The 25,397-nt window shown below is 42.6% G+C and overlaps 4 protein-coding genes across 12 annotated transcripts in view; 3 read left to right on the top strand and 1 right to left on the bottom strand.

Moving 5' to 3' along the window:
• Window positions 1-2,491, top strand: part of CFAP70 (cilia and flagella associated protein 70) — a 110,816-nt gene extending 108,325 nt beyond the window's left edge. For all 6 annotated transcript variants that reach the window (XM_021943372.2, XM_021943373.2, XM_021943371.2 and 3 more), the window contains 2 exons: window positions 50-97; window positions 2,199-2,491. In XM_021943372.2, the coding sequence (XP_021799064.1) occupies window positions 50-97; window positions 2,199-2,279 (129 nt within the window). In that variant the 3' untranslated portion in view covers window positions 2,280-2,491. The remainder of the gene's footprint in view (window positions 1-49; window positions 98-2,198) is intronic.
• A 1,080-nt stretch (window positions 2,492-3,571) lies between these two features.
• On the top strand, window positions 3,572-7,124 carry MRPS16 (mitochondrial ribosomal protein S16). Of its 2 annotated transcripts, XM_009214703.2 has the most exons (4): window positions 3,572-3,780; window positions 4,236-4,496; window positions 5,264-5,403; window positions 6,639-7,124. In XM_009214703.2, exons 1-3 carry the CDS (start codon window positions 3,768-3,770, stop codon window positions 5,401-5,403), a joined length of 414 nt encoding a protein of 137 aa, XP_009212967.2. In that variant the 5' UTR covers window positions 3,572-3,767; the 3' UTR covers window positions 6,639-7,124. The 2 variants fall into 2 exon arrangements, with proteins under 2 accessions (XP_009212967.2, XP_031508129.1); XM_031652269.1 differs by lacking the exon at window positions 6,639-7,124 and having other exon boundaries at window positions 5,264-5,516.
• On the top strand, window positions 7,107-13,075 carry DNAJC9 (DnaJ heat shock protein family (Hsp40) member C9). The gene is made up of 5 exons (XM_031652268.1): window positions 7,107-8,939; window positions 9,122-9,262; window positions 9,753-10,007; window positions 12,001-12,087; window positions 12,411-13,075. The coding sequence occupies exons 1-5, from the start codon at window positions 8,760-8,762 to the stop codon at window positions 12,525-12,527; spliced, it is 780 nt and encodes a 259-aa protein (XP_031508128.1). The 5' UTR covers window positions 7,107-8,759; the 3' UTR covers window positions 12,528-13,075.
• Window positions 13,076-14,015: 940 nt separating this feature from the next.
• FAM149B1 (family with sequence similarity 149 member B1) overlaps window positions 14,016-25,397 on the bottom strand; it is a 78,405-nt gene continuing 67,023 nt past the window's right edge. For all 3 annotated transcript variants that reach the window (XM_003903780.2, XM_009214704.1, XM_017962942.3), the window contains exons 10-14: window positions 22,902-23,126; window positions 21,126-21,249; window positions 20,747-20,872; window positions 16,759-16,831; window positions 14,016-15,231 (exon numbers count right to left, since the gene is read on the bottom strand). In XM_003903780.2, the coding sequence (XP_003903829.1) occupies window positions 15,158-15,231; window positions 16,759-16,831; window positions 20,747-20,872; window positions 21,126-21,249; window positions 22,902-23,126 (622 nt within the window). In that variant the 3' untranslated portion in view covers window positions 14,016-15,157. The remainder of the gene's footprint in view (window positions 15,232-16,758; window positions 16,832-20,746; window positions 20,873-21,125; window positions 21,250-22,901; window positions 23,127-25,397) is intronic.

Raw genomic sequence — 25,397 nt, 5'->3', positions numbered from 1 at the left:
CCATAATGTTTGACCTGTCATCATCACCAGCTGCTGTCCTTTTTTTCAGGTTGGGCGGCAATTAGAAGCTGAGCAGGCCTACAAGTACATGATTAAGGTATGACACAGATGCCTCTGTCATTTGCCTGCCCCATGTTGAGGGTGGGAAATTAGGAGGGAGGTACTGGCTTAATTCAGGATTTTCATAATGTGAATATTTTTGTAGAGGCTTTTCTTAGCATCTTTGCCATTGTTGTGGGGCTGCTGGGTTTGTAATAATAACCTATGTATTATCATGGGTGATCTTTCTTCCAACTCTTTAGAGAGAATATATAATAGTTAATAGAAAGGTAGCCTGGGAGTCAGTCAACCTGAATTATGATTCTGGTTTTGCCATTAACTTACTGTGTTAATATTGTGGGCTTCATTTTCCTCATGTAATATGTAGGGGTTGGTCTAGTCTAGGGGGTCAGCAAACATTTTCTGTAAAGGGCAAAATAGGAAATTTTGGGGGATTTGTAGGCCAAATAGTCTGTTGCAACTACTGAACTCTGCACTTGTAGTACAAAAGCAGCTGTAGATAATACATAAGTGAATGGCTGTATTCCAGTACAATTTTACTTACAAAAAAATGGGTAGTGGCTGGGCATGGTGGCTCACGCCTGTAATCCCAGCACTTTGGGAGGCTGAGGTGGCTGGATCACAATGTCAGGAAGTGGAGACCATCCTGGCTAACGGTGAAAACCCGTCTCTACTAAAAATACAAAAAAATTAGCAGGGTGTGGTGGCTGGCACCTGTGGTCCCAGCTACTCAGGAGGCTGAGGCAGGAGAATGGTGTGAACCCGGGAGGTGGAGCTTGCAGTGAGCCGAGATCATGCCACTGCACTCCAGCCTGGGCGACAGAGCAAGACTCCATCTCAAAAACAAACAAATAAAAAACAGGTAATGAGCTGGATTTGGCTCATGAACAACCCCTGGTCTGTTCTATCAGTTACATATACATATATATTTTGAGACAGAGTCTTGCACTGTTGCCCAGGCTGGAGTGCAGTAGCACGATCTTAGCTCACTGCAACCCCCACCTCCCGGTTCAAGTGATTCTTGTGCCTCAGCCTCCCAAGTAGCTGGGATTACAGGTATGTGCCACCATGTCCAGCTAATTTTTGTATTTTTAATAGAGACAGGGCTTTGCTATGTTGGCCGGGCTGGTCTCAAACTCCTGGTCTCAAGTGATCTACCCACTTCAGCCTCCCAAAGTGTTGGAATTACAGGTGGGGGCCACCATGCCTGGCCTGTTCTATTAGTTATGAATTCCAAGTAACTTGACTTGAAAGACAGTGGTTTAAACAAGTTAGTTTTTTCTCATCTAATGAAAAGTCCAGGGCTCATACCACAGCTCCACAATGTCATCAAGGAACCCAACATCTATCTTTGTGCTGCACTAATTGTAGCATGCAGTTTCTATCCCTCATAGTTGCAAGACAGCCAGTGTAACTTGCTATCATATCCATGTCTCAGGCAAGATAAAGAACAATAAGGGAAAAAGGAAAAAGGGGCCATGCTACTTCACTTCCCTTTAAAGGACTTTCCCTAAATAAAGGGCTTCTCCAGGTGTCCTACCCAATGACTTTAGTTTACATTTAATTGGGCCACAATTGGTCATGACTACCTCTAGCTGCATGGGAAGCAGGAAAATGTGGCTTTTTAGCTGATTGCATTGCTGCCTTGAAAAGAAATTAAGATTTTGTTACTAAGAAAAAATCGGTATTCAGTAGGCTCCTAGATGCCTCTACTACATATCTAGATTCTAAAACTAAAACCAGATCTAATATAAGCCTATGATTTCTGTCTCTGATTCCCTGATATCACTTGCCAGATGGGAATACTATGCATTAGCCAAGAGATGCTGGTAATAATGTGAACACTTTTTAAAAATAAAAAAGTAGACTTTAATGAAGTTATCTTACAAAAAAATGTACAAATCATGACTGTTCAAAGTGCTTGATGAATTTTCACAAAGTAAACATATCCATGTAACCAGGACAAGGTTCTAAGGTCTTCTACTGGAGTTTTCACGAAGTAGGGAAAGAGGAAGAGCCAATTCCATCCCCGGGAACTATGTTCTTTAGCTGTAGCCCCACAAAAGAGGGGTCTTCAAAGCCACATAAAGTATATCACGTATGACATATATATTTCCCTTTCTTTCTCTTTCATGTAGCTGAAATTGAAAGATGAGGCTCTGCTTGCAGAGATCCACACACTACAGGAAACAGTTGGCTTTGGAAATCCATCTTTCTGATACCCCTCCAGCTGAACAATTTTCCGTATGGGACTCTGAGTTCCTTTCCTTCCCAGAGAGTTTCACCATATGAAGTCTGGAGTTGGAGAACGAAAGAATCTTCACCATAAACAGAGACCCATTCATTTATTTCCATTGGCTGTGTTACTGGATGTTTTACTGGTTGACAAGAAACTGGGTCACAATAAAAAATGAAGATATGAAACTCAAAATTCATCAGTGTGGTTCTGGAGTTAACGTATACTGAATTATATGTAGGTATTTAGTTATATAACTATAGTGTAATTGCTATAATTATATGGCATATATATACATATAATAAAATTAAGGTATAGTGGGGTCATTATTAGGGTTTCTGATGAAAGCTTATTGGATCACTCCTGGAGGAAGTCTGGTGCTAAGGTCTCTGGCCAGGTTCAGTTAACTGAAATACAAGAATTAAGGCATCATTTTCAAAGGTGGCCCTGGAGGAAGACTGCTATGCTGGGTCACTGTATTAGGGCAAAGAGCATGTTAGCCCTTTGGAACTAACAATTAACGAAAAAAGCTGAATAGAGAGGTCTTTGCTGAAGGTGGAGCTATTGACACCTTCTCACTACTGACACCTTCTCACAGGCATCTTCATGGATCTAAACCACTAGGGCTCCAAGGAGACACCATTACCCTCATCACTGAGGCCATATTCTAGGGCTACAGATGTTTAAAAAAAAAAAAAAATCATACTTCACTTCTGCCCTGGATCACAGCACGGCAAAAGCAGAAATAACCTCTCCTTTATTTTTTAAGGTGTGATTGCCTCGACAGGGGTGGGATGACAATAGGAGGAGAGGTGAGAGGTAAATTAGTTTTAGTTAACGAGAAGGATAAAGTAAACTCTAGTCACTTATAATCCTTCTTCTAGTCTCAGCCCTGACACTACCTCCTCTGTGAAGTCTTCCTCAGCAAGCATTAAGTCTGCCTTCTCTGCTCGCTCTCCTTGCACTGAGTACTATTGATCGCCCTAGTTTCTCCGCTGTCATCTCACGGTCTCCCCAGCGGACTGTGAGCTCCACGAGGAAAGGACAGCGCCCTTTAGTATTTGCCTTCTCAGCGTTGCGCCTGGGCAGCAACGCCTGCAAGATGGATGGATGGTGTAGCATTTCTCTTGGAGCGCCTGGGATTCGCCCAAAACTTCTGACTCCAGCAGAGACTCAGAAGCCTGAGAGGGATCGCACCGTCACGCCCACAAGACACCACGAGAAACGCCTCTTTTGCAGCAGTTTAAGGTACGTTAGGGGTCACCGTGTTGCATTGTGGGAAGTATAGGGCGGCAAGCGGAAGAGGCGGGGCGAGTGGACCATCCGCTGCCGGAGTCAAGGTTTTCGGGCTTTGGACGGCTAGGCGGTGCGGCCTGCAGTTTGTTTCTGTCTGTCTTCTGCCTTGCTAAGGCCGTAGAGCTGGTGCGTGCGGGTAGCGGGGCGCTCCGAGGAGCCGTATGCCGGCGGCGCCATGGTCCACCTCAGTGAGTCATCAGGTCCCCGCCAGACGTACCGGGCGGTCACGGGGCTCGGGAGTTCGGGGCCGGGTGGGGCGGTGCTCTCCCAGGCGCGATGGAGGCAACCCGAACCTGAAGCAGCCACACTGCCTTACATTTGGTCCTCCTCTCAGTTTTTTCCCCAGTTAATCACTGGTGAAAAATTTCCACCCCACTGAAGCAGCTAAGGTTCGCACAAGGTCACAGAGCCTAGTGAATGGGAAGCCCTTGCCGAGTGGGTTTGGGTATGAGGAGGAGGTCATTGCTGGCTGGAGTGGCCAAGAGGGGTTTCACAAAGAAGAATAGCATCTCAACTGAATTGACAGGAATAGATTGGAAGTGAGACATTTCAGTGGAAAAAGGGAACTGTGCTGTCGGTGTCATTTTGCCCTTTCTGTGCTGTTTTGTGTGTGTGTGTGTCCTAACCACTTGCTTTTCTACAGGTCCTCTCCTCTACAAGTCCTACCGTGGGGGCCACTTAACCATCCGCCTTGCCCTGGGTGGCTGCACCAACCGGCCCTTCTACCGCATTGTGGTTGCTCACAACAAGTGTCCCAGGGATGGCCGTTTCGTAGAGCAGCTGGGATCCTATGATCCATTGCCCAACAGTCATGGAGAAAAAATCGTTGCTCTCAACCTAGACAGGATCTGTCATTGGATTGGCTGCGGGGCCCACCTCACTAAGTCTATGGAAAAGCTTCTGGGTAACTCAGTTCTGGTCTTATCTTATTGAGGGGATTTTAAACTGAAGTCAGCTCCAGGACAGTGGGTATGAGAATGATTTTTGGCGGGGCATGGTGGCTCATGCGTGTAATCTCAGCATTTTGGGAGGCCGAGGCGGGTGGATCACTTAAGGTCAAGAGTTCGAGACCAGCCTGGCCAACGTGGTGAAACCTCGTCTCTACTAAAAAAAAAAAAAAATTAGCTGGGCGTGGTGGCACACGCCTGTAGTCCCAGCTATTGGGGAGGCTGAGGCAGGAGAATCACTTGAACCCAGGAGTCGGAGGTTGCAGTGAGCCAAGAGCGCATCACTGCTCTCCAGTCTGGGCAACAGAGGGAGATTCCATCTCAAAGAAAAAAAAAGAATTATTTTCATTCCCTCTACACTGCTCAGGACTGAAGTGGGAGCTGAAGTTGTGATCTAATTGGCATTTTGAATCTGGAGGCCCCTTTTGTGGACTCCTTTGTAAGACTTTTTGGGTGACTGGTATTTTATGCTAAAAATGGGAATAGTATGTTTTGAATGGTCATCTGTCAGTTTATCTTTTTTAAAGTAAGGGGAATATTATTAGGAAGTAGACATCCACTGTCTCCTTGCCGGGGAGAAGCAGTACAGAGTTTGGCAAGCGAGGAGCATGGTTTGCATCCATGCACTGGATCAGATCTCAGACCTCAGTTCTGTGAGACAGAGTTCCTAGGGAAGCATTGGCTTATACGGTGTTATAATAAGTGAAAAATCTGTTGCTTTTAGGTCTTGCTGGCTTTTTCCCTCTGCATCCTATGATGATCACAAATGCTGAGAGACTGCGAAGGAAACGGGCATGTGAAGTCCTCTTAGCTTCTCAGAAAACAGATGCAGAAGCTACAGATACAGAGGCTACAGAAACATAAGTGAGCTGACTTTAGTGAGCATAGCAGTGGGAACAAAGTCAAGGTTCTCTTGAAACACTCTGCAGAGATCTTAATTTTGTTAGATTTGGAGTTCAATAAATGGAGTATCCTGAGTTGTCCTTGCTCTTCTGGCCTGACCTGCACAGGGCCCATGGAGAGATTTATTCTTGTGTGACTTAGCGCTGGATGTGGGTACTAATTAGCTTTTTTGGACTTTGTCTTGGGATAGACAGTGACTGTGGGAGGATTGGACTTTTGAGTGGGGCTCTGGGTCTCTTGGACAACTTTACAATCTACTGGCTTCCAAGACATCCTGCTTCAAAACCCCCAGCCAGACTATTCACGGCCTGTTCAAATCTTCATGTTCATCTTGCAAGTGTAAGAACAGTTACCTTTCTTACTGATTTTGTAATTGGAGATTTATATTGTCTTGCTTAATGCAAATCCTTTTTTTTTTTTTTTTTTTTTTTTTTTTTTTGAGATGGAGTCTCGCTTTGTTGCCAGGCTGGAGTGCGGTGGTGCAATTTCAGCTTACTGTAATCTCCGCCTCCTGGGTTCAAGCGATTCTCCTGCCTCACCCTTCCGAGTTGCTGGGGAGCTACAGGTGTGTGCCACCACACCCAGCTAACTTTTTTATTTTTAGTAGAGATGCGGTTTCACCATGTTGGCCAGAATGGTCTTGATCTCCTGACCTTGTGATCCGCCCACCTTGGCCTCCCAAAGTGCTGGGATTACTGGCGTGAGCCAGCACTCCCGGCCTTAATGCATATTCTTAAATATACAAATGTAAATTTGTTATGAAAATTGCTTTTGGGGTTTAATAACCTACCTTTTAAGAATGAGAAACTGCTGGGCTTAAGGGAGTTCAGAATGAATCAAGATTGAACCATTCAAATGTGGCTGTGATTTCTGCATATATCATAGATGGGATCCTTCTGAGAATACTGGAATAGGGAATTAGGACACCAAGCCAATTCAGCTGTGAACCTTATTCTTGTACTTTTCTTTCTTGCTGGTAATTTTATGGAGACGGTTAAGAAACCTGCTCTGTGTTAGGATAAACTGTATACCAATAATTTTGACAACCTGTGATGAGTGATGCATTTTACTTCCTGTATCTTTTCCTTCCTACCTTGATGCCAGTAATTTATAAGGGATCTTACAGTTTGAATGTATTTGAATAACTTCAGTATACTTTAGCTCTACTTTTTTATTTGACTCACAACTATCCATAGGTCTCAAGCATTCCCATGTGTTTTAAAAGCCTGAAGTCAGTGAGATGAAATTCAACATCAAGAATTTGAAGTAACTTGTGAGGAAATAATATAAAGATACCATTGGGGCAATGGCTCACACCTGTGATCTCAGCACTTTGGGAGGCTGAGGTGGAAGGATCACTTGAGACCAGTTTGAGACCAGCCTGGACAACACAGCAAGACCCCATCTCTACAAAAAATTTAAAAATTAGCTGGGTGTGGTGGTGCTCACACATAGTTCCAGCTACTCGGGAAGCTGAGGCAGTAAGATCACTTGAGCCCAGGAGGCCGATACTTAACTGTGATTGTTCCGCTACAGTCCAGCCTGGGTGACAGAGTAAGACCCTGTCTCAAAAAGAAAAGAAAACATTACATAATTTGGCTACAGCATAATAATTAATTTGATTTTCTGGTTTTTTGAAAATTTTAGTTGCAATAAAAGAGTATTTCGATTTCAGTAGCAAATGTGTATATAGAAAAATGTTAAAATTGATGTATTTGAGTACCTTAAAAATATGAGAAACTGGAAGAAAGATAATATCGTAAAGCACCTACATATGTCCTAGGCCTTTTGTGTACAGGATTATTCGTGACGATTGTAAGGCATGAAGGCAGGTAGGATTATCTCTGTTTTACAGATAGGGAAGCTGAGGCCTAGAGGTGGAAACTTGCCCAGTGATGTAAGATTTATACCCCAGTTGTGCCCTCCTGGAAAGCCCTTCCCAACATATTATGTTGTCCATAGAGGGGAAAAAATGAGCAAAGACAGATGTCTTAACTCTGTTATGTGACTAAGATATAGGAAATTTATAGAGGCGGTTCTATCAATGTGCCCACTTATTTTGTGTTTTATGTTCTGAGAACGATTACCAGCCATCTTAAATTCTGTGGTTGGCAAACCCCCCCCCGGGGTTGTTGCTGGTTGGCCCCTGCTTGCTTTGAGATTTTGATGCCAGGGCAGGTTGAGAGGAACTGACTTCAGCTGAGTTTGATCTTGGATGTGGGAAAGAGAAATGCTTTGAAAATCATGGCAACCCTGGGAGGTTTAAAAGATATTAATGTATCCTGGAGAGTTTGAGGCTTTGCAGAAACTTATTGGCAGAGCAGAATGATTCTGAAAAATGCTAAATCAGTCGGGATAAGATTTGATAAGGTATTTTTCTGCCAACTCGGGTATTCACTTAGTATTGTTTATCCTTTGTCTAATACATGTATACGCATACTTCCTTTGTGAGCTTCTCCTACTTCCAAAGTTTTATCCCCGGCTTCAGCCTTGCTTTGGGTCTCCAGGCCCAAGTTTCTCACCATCTCTTGGATGATTGCTCCAGCCTACCCTGCTGCCACCTGGGATCCAACATGTTCAAACCCAGCTGTGAACTTCACAGATTATTAAAAGAAAGCGCCTTTGCTTCAGCAGTTTGTTAAGACGGGGGCTTGGGTCATGTTACCTCCACCAATGTGTAAGGTGAAAGTCCTGTTAGGTAAGAGTTTTTGTGTTTTGTGCTTTTTGGGTTTCAGTATAGAGTTTTTCCTGCAGGGCTAGAGGGAAAGTACCCCAGCATTTCCAACCAGTGGGGTGCAAAATTATTTGGGCCTACAGCTTTACCTGTTCCTTTCAGGAACATTTTTGAAAAAAAATCTGTCGAACCATGTGAAATTGCTGAATGCTGATGTTTGGCCATTTTCTACTTAAAAAATAGGCCAGCAGTTTGTAAATTCAAGCTAATATATGAACTTTTTGAAAAAGCTGTTCTGGGACACTAAAAGGTAAGACGGACGCCAGATTTCCAGAGCAAGGGGAGGAGAGAACCGAGGAACATCACTTCCTTGAAGACCTGGCTCCTGCGCGCGGCCGGCCTAGGACTCCGACTCCACGCGCCAGTGTTATTTACTCGGGCCCGCGCCTGCCTCGTCACGGCTCGTTTTGCGGCCGCCGTAAAGCGCGGATGCGCGCGGGCGGGGGGGGCGGGTGGTCACGCCCCTTCAGTGCTTGTGACGCAGGCGCCCTGGGCATTTTGGGCGGGAAAAAGAAGCAGTCCTGGGTTGTACCCGGCACGGTTGGCGGCAGCTGCTTCCTCTGAGGTCGTATCCCTGCCCGGCATGGGGCTGCTGGAGCTTTGCGAGGAAGTGTTCGGCACCGCCGACCTTTACCGGGTGCTGGGTGTGCGACGCCAGGCTTCCGACGGCGAGGTCCGACGAGGCTACCACAAGGTGTCCCTGCAGGTACACCCGGACCGGGTGGGCGAGGGCGACAAAGAGGACGCCACCCGTCGCTTCCAGGTATGCAGGGACACGCCCCGAGGCCGACGGGCCGCCAGGATGTCCCCAGCCTTTTGGCCGCCGGGCCCCGTCCCGGGGGAGCGCGCTGAGCTCCGCTTGGCGCCGCCTTCTGATCTTTATTTCTCGCGCCGCGGTTTCGGTGGGAGGAGCAGGGGCGATTTACGGATACTCTCTACCCTCAGATCCTGGGAAAAGTCTATTCCGTTCTCAGTGACAGAGAACAGAGAGCAGTGTACGATGAGCAGGGAACAGTGGACGAGGACTCTCCTGTGCTCACCCAAGACCGAGACTGGGAGGCGTATTGGCGGCTACTCTTTAAAAAGGTAAAGGACTCTGGAGATTTCTTTATGGCTATTACCATCCATCAACAAACCTTTATTGACTGCCTCTAAGATCTTGTATTTTGTGTTAATTTTGTAGGAATTAAAATTTTTGAGTTTGGCCTTGAAATATAAATACACGCACACTTACTGAAACAGGCTTTAAATTTCCTGTTAATGTGATTGTTGCACTGAAAAGGGCAGATTTATTTTTTTTGCAGGATGTTCTTTATTTTACATATCCAAATGTAAGTCCTGATTCTGGATCTCCTTTCACCGTTGGAAACTTCTCTGGTCCCTAGTTAGCAGATGTGAAGATTGGATTTAAAAAGGACGACTCCGGAAAAGCTTAAGCATAGAAAATTTGGTTCAATAATTTCAACTCAAGCAACTGTTGCATTGCAGCAATTCAACACCTAACTCTAGTTTTACTAATGTATCTTTTATTTAAAGTAAAATCCTCAACGTTAAAGCAAATCTCCTTTGTTATCAGATATCTTTAGAGGACATTCAAGCTTTTGAAAAGACATACAAAGGTTCGGAAGAAGAGCTGGCCGATATTAAACAGGCCTATCTGGACTTCAAGGGTGACATGGATCAGATCATGGAGTCTGTGCTTTGCGTGCAGTACACAGAGGAACCTAGGATAAGGAGTATCATTCAGCAGGCTATTGACGCCGGAGAGATCCCATCCTATAATGCCTTTGTCAAAGAATCGAAACAAAAGATGAATGCAAGGAAAAGAAGGGTAAGATTTTGAATACTGTTGATTTATATTTTGACTGCTTCCAAAAAGGATTTGAGGGTATTTACAGCAGTGGAAGTAAATATAAAACTCCAGAAGTAAGGACTAGGGTTAACTTGATCTACAGTTCTGATCTAATAAAATGGGCATACCAGTTCATCAAGGAAACCTTTTTCTAGTATGTTGTGCTCAAGATGATTTTTATTGCATAGATTGTTTAAAATTACCATAGTAAAGTAGCGCTGAAATCTTTTTTCTTCTGGGCCAATTCTTATAGCATTGCTGAGGCATTTCTCAGGAGATAAAGTTAGTGGAACCCAGGTACACAGGATGGGCAGTGATCGTTACTCGGTTGAGGGGGTAAAAAGAGAATGACAGAGACTGTCTTGTTAAAAGTGCAGATTTTTGGGCCTTTGCCCAGAGTTTGATTCTTGAGTTGAACACAGAATTTCTTTTCTTTCTTTTTTTTAAAGAAAAACTTCAGCCGTCCCCAACCATTTTGGTACCAGGGACCTGTTTTGTGGAAGACAGTTTTTCCAGTGACAGTGGGGGTGAAGAGAGTTGGGGGGGTAGTTCAGGATGAAACCTTAGATCATCAGGCATTAGATTCTCTTAAGGAGCACACAACTTTTAGAACTGTTGCTGCCCTCATGAGTGCCCTCAGAAACTTTTCTGCAGCTTTTACATAGGAGATGCATGCGGAGAGAAAGCTGACGTTTTTGATTCCGGTGAAAATTCAAAGGGCCTGTTTTGCCTAAATAAGAGGCTGACCTTTCTGGTGAGCTGAGGGGAGCAGTGGAGTGTATATCAAGAGCATTTTGGTTCATAGGCTACACCTGCTAAGACTCAAGCTGACAGTCAAATCTTAAGTTGTTCATTTCCTGAGATGAAACTGAGCACAGCTGCATTCACAGTAGACTGTTAACTTGAGAAACTTCCCTAGAGTTTGAGGAGAAAAATGGCATAGTTTTGAGAGACTGTTCAACAAACCTTAGGGGGATGCTGAATTTAAAGAGATAATTTGAATACAAGGAAATGGGTGTCTTATTGGGATGGGGATTCTAATGTATCATCCTCCTCAGTATTAATAGCATTAATTGCTAGTTAGAAAATTCACAAGGGGTGTTGGGGCATCTTATAGTTGTTACCCTAAGGTGTGCTTGTGGTATTTTTTAAACAATTGTTCTAGGAACACTTGGCAAAGGAAGGTTGTTTTGAAATCAGGTAAGTAAATGTTAAAACTGAGTTTATTGATGTTGTTTCTTCTGACTACCCAGAAGTCATTTTAAACTGGGGTTGTTCACAAGGCACCACCAGTCCCATGTAGTAAATTGGGTTTCCAGGGGAGGAATTGGAAGTACCTGTATCCTGGCAATTGCATCATTTTCTTTCTTTCTTTCTTTTTTTTTTTTTTTTCCTTCTTTTTTCTAAGAGATGGCATCTCACTCTGTCATCCAGGCTGGAGTGCAGAGGCATGATCACAGCTCAGTGCAGCCTCGAACTCCCAGGCTGAAGCCATCTTCCCACCTCAGCCTCCCTAGTAGCTGGGACTACAAGCACATACCACCACACCAGGCTCATTTCTTTTATTTTTTGTAGAGATGAGGTCTCGCTGTGTTACCCAGGCAGGTCTCAAACACCTGAGTTCCAGTAATCCTCCCACCTTGGCCTCCCAAGGTATGGAGATTACAGGTGTGAGCCACCATATCTGGCCTCATGTTCCCTTTTATCACCATGTGATTTATGAGTGCCAAAGTACTTCCTACCTCTAGTAAGTAGAATTGGGGAAAAAACAAATGGTAATTGGAATCGGAGGATCTATGCTTGCTATGAGCATTGTTGCCTTTTAATGAATGACATAGTTATGTAATTCTGTTCATTTTGTCTATTCATATAATCCTCAAATTGAAACAGTATTATAGATTTGTTTTTGGAAAGAGAATGTATTTTAAGCATTTTCCGGTGGCCCTGAGTCTCATGTGAGTTTCTGTTTCAGGCTCAGGAAGAGGCGAAAGAAGCAGAAATGAGCAGAAAGGAGTTGGGGCTTGATGAAGGCGTGGATAGCCTGAAGGCAGCCATTCAGGTAAACTTGGCAGTTTGTTGCCACATCTTTAATGATCTGATTCCTATTGCTAATATTTTCTTTGGAATGTTGTATTTTGTTTTCTTCTTTTAAGACATAAGTCGCATACCATCCGTTTGTCCTTTTAAAGTGTACAGTTTGGTGGTTTTTAATGTATTTACAAAGTTTTACAATTATTAACACCAATTGTAGGACATTTTCACCATTCCAAAAAAACTCCTACCCATTAGTAGTTACTCCACTTTTCCAGCCCCTGGCAACCGCTAAGTACCTTCTGTCTACGGATAATGTTGTAAAAGCTTGTGTTTTAACTTCTCAAACAGAGCAGACAAAAGGATCGGCAAAAGGAAATGGACAATTTTCTGGCTCAGATGGAAGCAAAGTACTGCAAATCTTCCAAAGGAGGAGGGAAAAAATCTCTCAAGAAAGAAAAGAAATAATGGAATTTTTCTCTTCAAAGGTCCTTAGGTGTAAATTGATGCCATCGTAGGCAAGGTGCAGGCAAGATTTGAAGGCAAAAGTCAACTCTTGAGAGAAGGTGTCTTTCCAGCCTGAATTTTTCAGATTGACTAGACCAAGCATCTTAGTATTTCCTAGAAAGCACTTGACATTGTGTGAGGTCTTACCAGAAGGAACTTGGTGGTGATGGTTGGGAGGGCGGAGGGAGGTAGTGTCCTTCCTGACAGCACTTGCCTCCATAGATCTTCGGTACACAGAACTCTTATCTAAGATGTGGTTCTGTTCATGCTGTTTTCTGCAGTGTGCGTGTCTGTTAGATTAGGCTCTCTACCCAGCTAGAACATCTTCCAAATACTTGCTGGACAGCTGTCTTCCACATACTTCCCAGTTTACATTTGGTCTTAATGATCTTGAATAGACCCTCTCTTCATTTTACTCAGCCAGGTTTTGTACTGATGTATGGGTGTTAAATTACTTCAAGCATTTTTGTAAGAGTTGTATATGATTAAATAAAAAAAGTAAAACATGATGATTAAGTTCTGGGGGCTTTGTAAATGATCCCAGTAAAAATGTGACCTAGAAGAAATGCGAATGGTGTTTAGGATGAGAGAAAAGTGGAAAACAATAGCCCCTGTCAGCTTTATAATAGAGAGCTTGGTTTCCCTAGCATAGAGAGATGTGTGTTGTAGTCCTGCCACTGATTGCTGAATGTCTTTCACTGAGCTTGTCTGAATCTGTCTCCTTTTATAAAAGTTATTACATCAAAACAAAGAGTGAAATACAAACTTGTCAAACTGTATGTATTAAATATGTCCAGTTTTCTGGTTTAAAAAAAATTGCACCGGCTTTGAGGGAAAACAAGGTGAGGGAATTGGGCTAAATGACTTCTTAGAGGCGCCTTTCTGACTCTTTAACTTTGAAAGGCAAGCCATATTGATCTAATTGTTTGTTTTTTTTGTTTTTTTTTTTTTTTTTTTTGAGGCAGAGTCTGGCTCTCTTGCCCAGGCTGGAGTGCAGTGGCCAGATCTCAGCTCACTGCAAGCTCCGCCTCCTGGGTTCACGCCATTCTGCCTCAGCCTCCCGAGTAGCTGGGACTACAGGCGCCCGCCATCTCGCCTGTCTAGTTTTTTGTATTTTTTAGTAGAGACGGGGTTTCACTGTGTTAGCCAGGATGGTCTCGATCTCCTGACCTCGTGATCCGCCTGTCTCGGCCTCCCAAAGTGCTGGGATTACAGGCTTGAGCCACCGCGCCCGGGCGATCTAATTGTTATAGTGAACTTTTGGTAATGGTTTGTGAGAACAATACAGAGATTTTCATTTCTATTTAGATGAGTTGGTATGAGAATATATGGAACTTTTTAAGGAACTGTTTAAATGTTTGATTTTTAGACTATTAAGTATGCCATATGCATAAAGTAAGCCTTTAGCTCTAAGGTAAAGACGACACATTTTCAGTTTGTGGCTACAAATAGGTTAAAAATAGTTTTAAATTGTATTAAAAATATAATTTAATGCAGGTTCTTTGAAGCATCTGTCTTCATATGATGGCATTAGAACACCTTGGTATAAAAAAAAAGTTATTGTAATTTATGATTATTGAATTTATCCATTCTGAAAATTAATAAGATCTAAAACTGGCATGACAATCAAGATTTGTATTTAGTGAAATTTAAAATAAATTTAAGCCATAGTTAAAACTGTTGCTGCTTTCATGAATGCCCTTAGGTCCACAGTAAAGTCAGAAAGCTGAACCTCTCCTGCTGTTTATAGGATATGTTTATGCTGAATTAATTGCCAGGGTTTCTTAAACTTTTAGGGAATTATACTTTGGCCCAATAGTAGATTCTACAAATTATTTTTTGACTTCCTTTCCTTAGAGTTGCAGGAGAATATCTGGCAAGGTGCATTTAATATTTGGAAAAAAGATATGACCAGTAACCTACTTTAGGAAGAAAATAAGCATAACCCGGCATCAGGTAGGCATCATAAGGTTGAACTGTCCTATCTAAAAAAATATGCAATATACTTTATTACAGAAGTTACTTTAATGCTTAACATTTATGTCTTTAGTTACACACCTCTTCCATTTTAATCTGTTAATAGGGTAGGACATCTAAAGAGAGTTTTAGGAATGACATCTGTTGGATGAGGTCAGATTTTTGACAGCAAAATGACTTAAAACTGAGTATAGCTCTCCAGAAATGAACACAAGCTGAAGTATTCTGAAGCCAGTGATATTGTCACTGACCATTTGCTGCTTTTTATGTATGTGTGAGCTCATCAAATCCTATATGATTGAACTGATCATTGTTAAGAGACAACATGAGCAGTGATTTGGCTATTATTCATTGTTGCATCTTTGGGTACAAACTTTTCTTTCCAATGGAATAGGTTAATTTCTGCTGAAAGAGACAGTAACTGGAGATAGAAAAAACACGCATGTCATTTTTGGCGGCTGTGCTGTTTTGTTTAAGTCACTTGTGCCAAAATCACCCTTCATGAAGATGGTTTCTAGTCGATCTTCTATACAAGCTCTACATCACTTGATGACTGAATACGGCTTCATGAAATCTCGTGTTTCCTGCAGCCTGACAGGTTCTTCTCATTTGCCTTATGGTCCCTGCCTGGTTCGAGAGACTGGTCCGCCTCTGCTTTGAGATTTTGTAGACCCATGTAACTGAGGACCTGTCAGATGACATAGAGTAACATTAGTAGGCAGTCTAAGTTTTGATAATAACTCTCAAGTTTATAGCTAAGGGCTTTTTTGCTCCAGTTATGAATTGGACTTTCTTAAGGTATGAAAGCAGTGAACTAGTTTTGCAGAAGAGCCCACTAATTAAAAAGAACCAAGATGTCTGATTTACTCACTTCAGTGTTAACATTAGTTACACCTTTCTTTATTTTTTTGAGACGGAGTCTCGCTCTGTGGCCCAGGCTGGAGTGCAGTGGCACTGTCTCAGCTCACTGCAAGCTCCACCTCCCGGGTTCACACCATTCTCCTGCCTCATCCTCCCAAGTTGCTGGGACTACAGGTGTCCACCACCACACCCGGCTAATTTTTTGTATTTTTAGTAGAGATGGGGTTTCACTGTGTTAGGATGGTCTCGATCTGCTGACCTCGTGATCTGCCTGCCTCAGCCACCCAAAGTGCTGGGATTCCAGGTGTGAGCCACCACACCCGGCCAGTTATACCTGACTTTCAGTGTAGCTGAAATGATAGTTCAAATGCAGATCTGAAAGCAGAATCTGACGAAAGCATTCAAAGACTCTACCAGACAGTGCTACCGGGAACTGAGCTGGGAAATCACTTGGACTACAAAGATGGTTTGAGGCAGACTAGTTTTTTACTGTAGTTGCTGATGAATCTTATTAACAGGAAATATCTCAACTGTTCATTACTTATAAATTTACCTGAGCATGTATAAAAGAATGACCCTGATGGTGGTAAGACTGTCACAGGAAGAATTAAGATATCCTGCAGCCTGGGCAACATAGCGAGACCCTGTCTGTACAAAAAATAAATTAGCTGGGCATGGTGGCACTGCTTATAGCCCCTTGTGGTAGGCTTAGGTGGGAGGATCCCTTGAGCCCAGGAGTTCAAGGCTACAGTGAGCCATGATCGTGCCACTGCATTCTGGCCCGATCAACAGAGTGAGACTGTCTCAAAAAAAAAATCCCTCAATTTTCTCCCATCACTTCTTTGTTAGTATATCTACAGAGTATAGTTTAAAGATAAAAAGAGTTAATGGGATAGAATCAGACTTAGCATATCCTGATGGTTTAGAATTTCTTTTCTTACCTTGGCCTAACAGATTAACTGATCAAAGCAGTTAATCCATAGGAATATGACTTTTGCTTACATAACAAAATCCATGCCATGTTCTCAAAGAATATTTTGAACGTTATAATAAGGACTAATTTGGGTTAAACTTTTTAGATTAAAAAACAAAGCAGTTTACCAAAGTAGTGAGAAGTTAATTTACATGGTGTGAAGAAAACAAGAATCTGAAACTTTTTGGCTCTGAGCAATAGAACCCTCCTAGCTTTTTATTATACCCCATGTTCCAAAATGAATTTTAGGTGATTTACAAAGATGTGAGAAAACAATAAATCCAAGAAAATCTGAAAGAAGGGGAAACAGATGTAGGAAAAAAGACAAAGGCTGGGTCTTAACCACACAGTAGTAAATAAGGGCCGTGGCTCCACCTGTACCTGCAGATCCCCTGCCAGGTCTGGCCTGATGCGGATACTCAACTGCACACGAGCGACGATACTGTGTATCCAGCTAAAAGAGAAAAAGAGGAGACACTTCTTAGGATGCAGCTTCTCACAAAGGATAATATTTATCAGGTTCACAGGAAAACCTTGAAATCAACAGTGTAAAAGGCATAGACTACCAACCTGAGGGAAAAGTCAGCTGAGTGCACTGTGTTGAATTTCAAGTAGAAAACCCCAAGCCAGATGCCCACAAAGCCATTTATCGTAAAAATTGCATATTCTTCAATGTTATTACTATGCCGTTAAGAAAATCAGCATTTATAAATAATCCGTATGGTTTAATATTTCAGTTAGCTTCTAAGGGAGTTTGTCTGATTTCTTTTTGTTGGCTGCTGCATATATTTTAAATGAATGCTTTCATTTAAAACAGAACCAGCCTTTTCGGCAACATTGAAATACTTATGACTTTACCACCATACTGAAATTTAACTTTACATTTACTTTTTAGCGTTATCAAATGCAAACATTTCAGTTACCTCAAGGAATTAAAAATTGTAGAGATATGACTAAAATATTAAAATACAAATATCAGATAAAGCTATATATGACATCCTGCTGGGGCTTATGGATTAAAAACATCCCCCAGTAGTTCCCTTGAGAGAACACTGAAATCAAGAGATTTCAGGAAGTTTTTTTCTGGTGAAGCCCCTATATTTTAGAGATCAAGGGTCAGCAAACTTATTTTTTGTAAAGGGCCAGATAGTTATTATATTAGGCTTTGTGGACCATAGGGTGCTTGTTGCAACTACTCAGCCTTGCTGTTATGGTATGAAGGCAGCTATAGACAGCACATAAACACATGAGCTTGGTGGCACTGTTCCAATAAAAGTTTATTTACAAAACAAGGTGGTAGGCCGAGTGAGTAGCCCAGGAACTGTAGTTTACTGGCCCCTATTCTAGATGAAAACAGCAAGGAGCGAAGTGCTAGTCTGTAGTGCCAGGCCCAGGACTCACAGCTAGCATTCCTTTTTTTTGGAGACAGAGTATTCTCGGTCTGTTTGCAATGGCGCAATCTCGGCTCACTGCAACCTCCGCCTCCCCGGCTTAGCCTCCTGAGTAGCTGGGATCATAGGTGTGCACCACCATGCCTGGCTAATTTTCTTGTATTTTTAATAGAAATGGGTTTCACCATGTTAGCCAGGCTGGTCTCAAACTCCTGACTTCAGGTGATCTGCCCACCTCACTCTCCCAAAATGCTGGGATTACAGGTGTGAGCCACTGTGCCTGTCTCACAGCTAGCATTCTTGAGCAACTATCTATCTCCCTTTTTATGACAGCAAATGGGGAGAGAAATGGTAAGTAATTTTTACTTTGTTTTTTGTTATAAACCTAAAGAGAAGACTGAAATGTTTTCATCTGTTCGGTTTTATTCCTAAAGCAATAAAAAATTAAACATTTTTAGCCATGTGCAGAGGTGCACACCTGTAATCCCAGCTACTTGGGAGGCTGAGGTGGGAGGATCACTTGAGCCCAGGAGTTTGAGGCTGCAGTGTGCTGATTGCACCACTACACTCCAGCCTAGGTGATGTAGTGAGACACTTGTCTCTTAAAAAAATGAAATGTTTGGCTGAGAGTGGAGTGGTGGCTCACACCTGTAATCCCAGCACTTTGGGAGGCCAAGGTAGGGGGATCACTTGAGGTCAGAAGTTGAAGACCAGCCTGGGCAACTTGGAGAAACACTGTCTACTAAAAAAATACAAAAAATAGTTGGGTGTGGTGGCAGATGCCTGTAGTCCCAGTTACTCAGGAGGCTGAGGCAGGAGAGTCGACTGAACCCAGGAGGTAGAGGCTGCAGTGAGCTGAGATTGCACCACAGCACTCTAGCCTGGGCGACAGTGGGAGACTTCGTCTCAAGAAAAAAAAAAAGTTTGAGAGAATCTAGCTGTGTAATACAATCATTAAGTACTAGTTAATAAATGTCCTATATCAGATTATGAGAAGGCAAATTCAGTAGAAGTTCTCAAACTTTCTGGGGTTCACACTGAACCCCAAGAATCAGAAATGCTCATGTTTCCTTTTTGTTCTTGTTTTTGGTGAGTTTCTCCCTAAGTCAACCTTGTGGGGTCTACTAGGTTGAACAGTGTTCCCTCAAAATTTATGCCCACCTGGAACTTGTGAATGTGACCAAGTTTGGAAATAGGGTCTTCACAGATGAATCAAGGTAAAGTCACACTAGATTAGGGTGGGCCCTAAATTCAGCAACTAGTATCTTTGTAAGAAGAGGGAACCCTGGACACAGACACACAGGGAGGAAAGCCATGTAAAGACAGAGGCAGGCTGGGTGTGTGGCTCATGCCTGTAGTCCCAGCACTTTGGGAGGCTGAGGTGGGAGGATCACTTGAGCCTCAGGGTTTGAGACCAGTCTGGCCAACATAGTAACACCCTATCTCTACAAAATAAAAAATTTAGCAGGGCGTAGTGGCATGCGCCTGTAGTTGCAGCTGCTCAGGAGGCTGAGGTGAGATGATCACTTAAGCCCAGGAGGTTGAGGCTGCAGTGAGCTGTGCTCTGCACTCCAGCCTGGGCAACAGAGTGAGACCCTGTCTTAAAAAAAAAAAAAAAAGGCCAGGTGCAGTGGCTCACGCCCATAATCACAGCACTTTGGGAGGCTGAGGTGGGCAGATCACTTGAGGTCAGGAGTTCAAGACCAGCCTGGCCAAGATGGCGATACCCCGTCTCTACTAAAAATACAAAAATTAGCTGGGCATGGTGGTGGGCACCTGTAGTCCCAGCTACTGGGGAGGCTGAGGCAGGAGGATTGCTTGAACCCAGTAGGCAGGGGTTGCAGTGAGCTGAGATTGCGCCATCGCACTCCACCCTAGGTGACGGAGCAAGACTCTGTCTCAAAAAAAAAAACAAATTGGGAGTGATGCAGCTGCAAGCCAAGGAACACCAGGGATCACAGGTGGTCACCAGAATCCAGGAAGAGACAAAAAGATTCTTCCCTAGACCCTGCAAAGGGAGCATAGCTCTGCTGACACCTTGATTTTTGAACTTTTCGTCTCTGGAACTGTGAGGAAAAAATTTCTGCTGTTTTAAGGCACCTAGTTGTTGGTCATTTCTTAAGTCCTAAGAAACTAATACAGAGGTCTTGGTATTGATTATCCTTACCACTCTTCTCATAGAAGAAAAATTTTGCAGTGCTTTAGCCTGCTGTGATTCAGGGGTCATGAGTTGGGACAAGTGTGCTGTAAACACCACCATCCCAAAAACTTCCAGGATGTGGGGTCCCTGGTTACTTCCCCAGGCTCTCCAAGCGCTCTTGCCACAAAGCAGATTATGTGGGGTCGAGCTCCCAGCCTACAAATGGGGAAGGTCAGTGCATGACCCCATTGCTGATAAGACTAGTAAATGCACAATAAATGGTAGGTAGTATCAGCATTTAAAACACCAGTAGAAAGAAAAAGTCCTAAACTGGGTGCAGTGGTGTGCACTTGTAGTCCCAGCTACTTGGGAGGCTAAGGCAGGATTGCTTGAGTGCAGGAGTTCCAAGTCTAGTCTGGCCAACATGGCAAGAGCCTGCTTCTGAAAAAAATTTTTTATTAAAAGTCCCAACCCACTCATCCATCAGGATTCATCATAATCTGAGACCACTTTTGATGTAATTCCAGAAGAAAAGGGTTACACAATGAAGTTATGCTTATCTGATACGCACTGGGATTTAATATTCTTGCTTGTGGTCAGACATATCTAAGTGTTAAATTGCTTAGAATTTGTGATTTCCGTATAAGACATTAAAGAATAGGCATCAGGGACTAGTGAGAATTTGAGCAAAATGTATTTATAACACTTTTTATTGTTGGAAACTCAACTTTTATTCTGAGTTAAGCCTCTAGATAAAGTCTTAAGTCTGCCAAACTAGTATTCCCCCACGTTTTCTTTCCCCAACTATCAAGACCATTCTAGGAGTATGTCACTCTACCAAAAATGATTGAGTTGTGTTGGGCCTGGAGAAAAAGTCGGGCAAAAGGAGCCTTTCTTGTGGCTGCTGATAGTTAGGTTCATCCACCACCGCACTTTGAGCTCGAGTAGAGTCGCCACGGGGTTTCTGCAGAGGAGACAGAAGTTACAGAAACAGTGAAAACTATCTCTAGTGTGGTATGTAGTTAAAAACCCTATTGACCATGGCAGATATGATAAGTGCAGGCCAAACAGCTCCAATTCCACGTCATAAATTATCACACTGTTTGTACTTTTGACAAAACACAGTATAAATCAAGATCAGGGCACAGATCCTGCAGAATTACTGCCCATGAGGTTGTATGGTAAGTACATGGAGAGGCAATAAGAAAGAAACATACCGTCTGTCTTTGTGGCCCCACAGTGCTCACATGTTCCACTTCAGCTGTGCCAATAGGTGGTAGCAGATTATTTCGACTCAGGGGCATTGGTGAGGGAGAGGAGAGCGAGTCGGCTGCCACTGGGCTGCAGATACCACCAACAAACACCAAGGTATGAAAGCATGAAGTTATAACAATACCAGCAAATTGATTAGAAATCAGATAAATGAAGCAGATGAGTTTAATGTGCACAGAAAGCTTTAGGCTGCCTATGTTTTTAAGTAGAGATCTCAGGATTTTTGGAAAATTAGTTTTTAAAATAGTGTTCTCTGATTTTGTTTTGAAGCTCCATACTCTGGGTATACAACAGAAGCTGACCTTTTCTCTCCCACAGAACTGGAATAAAACATTTGTCCTTATCTGGTATTGCACTTCTCTGCTGATTTAGATTTGTAAATTCCCAGCTGATGATGGAATTCTTGACAGTTCTGGACCTTCTGGTTATCCTTCTCCCTAATAACCATAGTTCTCGGGTAAAGTTCCTAAACCTTCATTCCCTTCAGTAGGATCTGGAGCAGCTTGCAGTATTCCTCATCCTTAAGACAGTAATTGAAACTGAATGATAATTTCATGCCCCAGAAGTAATAAAGCAACTTACTTTTCAACTTTGAAAAAAAGTACTGTAAGAAGGAATGAGAGATTAATCATACATCAAGACTACTCATCCCCAAATGAATGAATTTATAGCTCTGTTGGTATAGATATATCTACATCCACATAATAATGCTTAACTTGGAAGCTGAATTGAAAACACTGCTGTGGCCTTATTATTTCATACCTTTGAGGATATTTTTAGAAACTAATCATCCTAAGACATTTTGTGAATCAACAGCTAAAAGAATTATATGTTTAAAATTGGTTCCTAGGTATTTTTTGCATGATGAGGCTCAGAGTGTGTAGTGAATGAAGGGTGGGAAAGGAGATTAATTTTAGTGTCACTTCCTAGGAAGTGGTAAGGGATATTTTTCCTGGTATGTAAGCAACTTCTTATCTGAGGTTTATAAAGTTTTCATTGTCAATGGAATAAACGGATCCCAATGGTGCAGAAAAACCTTAAAGGGGAATTAACTTATTTTGGAGTGAATTTCACTAAATATGTTCCCACCACGGAAAATGTTTGATTAAATAAATAGGTTCTTTATTCCTTTTGTAACCCCAATATAGTATTCTAGCCAACATTTTATTTTTACAAATAGACATAGAACTCTTTAGCTAGATCACCAGAAAGATTCAGTATCTATTTCATTAAAATTTAACCCCTGCTGGGTGCAGTGGCTCACGCCTGTAATCTCGGCACTTTGGGAGACTGAGGCAGGCAGGTTGCTTGAGCTCAGGAGTTTGAAACCAGCCTAGGCAACATGACAAGACCCCTGTCTCTACTAATAACACAAAAAAAAAAACCTGGCATGGTGGCACCACGCGCCTGTGGTCCCGGCTACTTGGCAGGCTGGGGTGGGAGAACCACTTGAGCCCAGAAGTTGAGGCTGCAGTGAGCCATGATCATGCCACTGCACTCCAGCCTGGGCGACAGGAGTGAGACTCTACCTTAAAAAATAAAATAAATTTTAACCCCACTAAAAAATTTTCTATTGGATCTAAACCCATGGGCAATCTGTCATAAGACTACTTAATGATTAGTTTCTAGGCATAGATTTCAGTCTTATGTTTAAATTAACTCTGTATGTAAACTGAATTAGTTTTACCACGGTTTCCAGAAGTTCTGCTTTTGAAACCTACACTCGGGCTCCTCTGAGGATTTCTTCCATAGGTCTTGGTGTTCCAGCACGTGAATGGCTCGTGCTGATCGGATGAAGGGTTCGTGGCGGTGGATTGTGTCTCCTGGTGGACTGCGCTGTATATGACAGAGATGATGTACTAAACTCCACAGCTCGATTTGGCCAATTTCGAGTTGAAAGGATGGTACTGGACCCAGGCCTCATAAGCAGCTTGTCATCAAGATCTCTAGTAGCCAAATCAGAAACCCACAATGAAGTAAAGATCACTATGTCAGGAAGACAAGACTCACGGGGTAAAAAGCCTTAGACTAGAAACTACACTTAGGGGGAAATAAAGCAAAAATTAAAACCTTTCAATAAGTAACACTAGTTTCCAGATGGTACTTTAGCTAAGGTGTGAGAATCTATTCATTATTTCAATCATAATTTACTAGAATGGACATTTGGGAAAGCAAGTCCGTTATCCACCTGTCATCACAGTCACTTTTAGTCACCAGTGAAGGCAAGCCTGAAGGACACCTACTACAAAATGCTTCCCAAAAATTGCCACAGGCTGATTCTTACTCTGTCTGAGGCATTCTTTTGTGCTGAAAGATTGTCACCAGAAAGACAACTGAAAGACAGATACTGCTGCTTGGGAGCAGTTGTGGCACCAGTGTGGTTCCCACTGTAGAGACTGAAGTGCTGAGCAAGTTGGAGGGTCTTGTGCTGCCCAGAGCCAGAGCTGTGGGACCACAGTAGCCCCATCTGCATCAATAACTGAACTACAACCCTCTTCTGTAAGTCATCCAGTAAATAAAATACCACACCTAAACAGTTCAGTAGCTTAAATACTGGCCTACAGATTCAGGTGTATTTTGTATTTTTTTTTTTTTTTAAAGCAAGTGACTATTTAAGACATCTAAGAGTGTCTGCACAATTAAATGGAAGAAAAGTGAATAAAGCAGCTAAGCTCTGCCGTTTGCTCCTACAGCTTTCAGCAAGTTCCTCAACCTTTCAGTCCACTTTGGTGTCCTCTAGTGCAAAACATGGCACCGTGCTTGGAGGACTGTGAAGGGATGCTCCCCATCAAGGAATAGGGCTAAACCTGGAGACTGTTCTGGTCTTCCTGCCTCTGTAGCAATTCACTTATGCCTTCTTTTTTTTTTTTTAAACACACCCTAACTGCTTTCTAATTACAAAAGGTTTAGGCTTTAGCTGCCCTATGTTCACCTTTATTTTGTTCTATGAACTTCTGGATTTGATTGTCATCTCTAGCTAGGTGACTTTTAGATCAGTCTCCAGATCCGACCTCTTCCACATTTCCAGTGATATGGCCCATCACTGAAAACACCCCAAAAGAAACCCATCTTTTCTAACACAGGCTTCTCTCAAGCTTGAAATCTGAGATAACTTTGATTCCTCTATTTCTATAGAATTTCACTTATTTGACGATATCTCCCAAAATAGCTCATTCCTTTCTCACCCTGTGTGGCTGCACAAGTGCAGACCCTTAGTAGCTCGCGTGTGGATTCCTGCATTGACCCCTTACCTTCAGTTCCTTCCACTCCATCCATTTACACTGCTGTGAAATCGATCTTTCAGATTCCTGATTTAAATATATGTGCTCCCAAACCAAAACTCATACATTGTTGGAAGGAGTGTAAAATGGTACAACTCCTTTGAGAAACCATATGGCAGTTTCCTATGAAACTGAACATATACCTGTCCTAGGACCCTTTCATTTCTAGGTATCAACTCAAGAGAAACGAAACTGTAAAACCACAAAAAAGACCTATACAAGAATATTTAGAGTACCTTTATGTATAATACCTCTAACCTGGAAATGACCTGTGTTAATTAACAGGAGAGCAGGTAGATAAATCGTGTGTATTCTTACAACAGAATACTCCTCAGCAAGGGAGGAGGTCATACATAACATGGATGATCCCAAAAACACGGCACTCAAAACCCTCCACAATCTGGTCCTAACATTCATTATTAGTTCCATAGTCACTTCTTTCCCGCTAACCATACCATGGCCTATTAATTTTAGAAGATTGTCAGCTATCTTTGATCACAAGCATTAAAGTTCTGACCTGTCTTCCATTCTTCTATCTCAAAAATGATCTTTCCAAAGTATTTTGTATTTTCTTATCTCCAAACCTTTCCCCATATCATTCCTCCTACCTAGAATTCCCTTGCTGCTCTCCTTTGCTTATCTGAAGCCCCATCTTTCAAGGACAAGTTCAAAACCTACACTTACACCAGAATGCTTTGGGGCTGTCATAGCACTCATTCTGGACAGCACACACATGGCACTCAGTTACAAAAGTGCCATATGGTTAGGTGTCTTTTTACCCATGTATGTCTTCTCTTTCCAGTTATATTATCAGCCCCCTGATGGTGGAGAACATGTCCCTTGGATGTTTTACTCCACAGGAGTTTTTGTGGTTGCTTGGTCGGCACTCAGTACATGCATACTGATAAACTGATTTTGCTTTCCCTCTATTTCCCT

This window comes from Papio anubis, chromosome 11 (genome assembly GCF_008728515.1).
Source record: "Papio anubis isolate 15944 chromosome 11, Panubis1.0, whole genome shotgun sequence".
Lineage (NCBI taxonomy): Eukaryota > Metazoa > Chordata > Mammalia > Primates > Cercopithecidae > Papio > Papio anubis.
This window is presented reverse-complemented; position numbering and strand designations above follow the sequence as displayed.

What these genes read in the sequence shown, in the direction of transcription:
- MRPS16 (XM_009214703.2), top strand. An exon ending in GTCTATGGAAAAGCTTCTGG is followed by an intron (nt 4,497 to 5,263) that starts GTAACTCAGTTC and finishes TGTTGCTTTTAG; the next exon opens with GTCTTGCTGGCTTTTTCCCT.
- DNAJC9 (XM_031652268.1), top strand. Translation starts at nt 8,760, where the DNA reads ATGGGGCTGCTGGAGCTTTGCGAGGAAGTGTTCGGCACCGCCGACCTT. An exon ending in ACGCCACCCGTCGCTTCCAG is followed by an intron (nt 8,940 to 9,121) that starts GTATGCAGGGAC and finishes CTCTACCCTCAG; the next exon opens with ATCCTGGGAAAAGTCTATTC. An exon ending in GCCTGAAGGCAGCCATTCAG is followed by an intron (nt 12,088 to 12,410) that starts GTAAACTTGGCA and finishes CTTCTCAAACAG; the next exon opens with AGCAGACAAAAGGATCGGCA.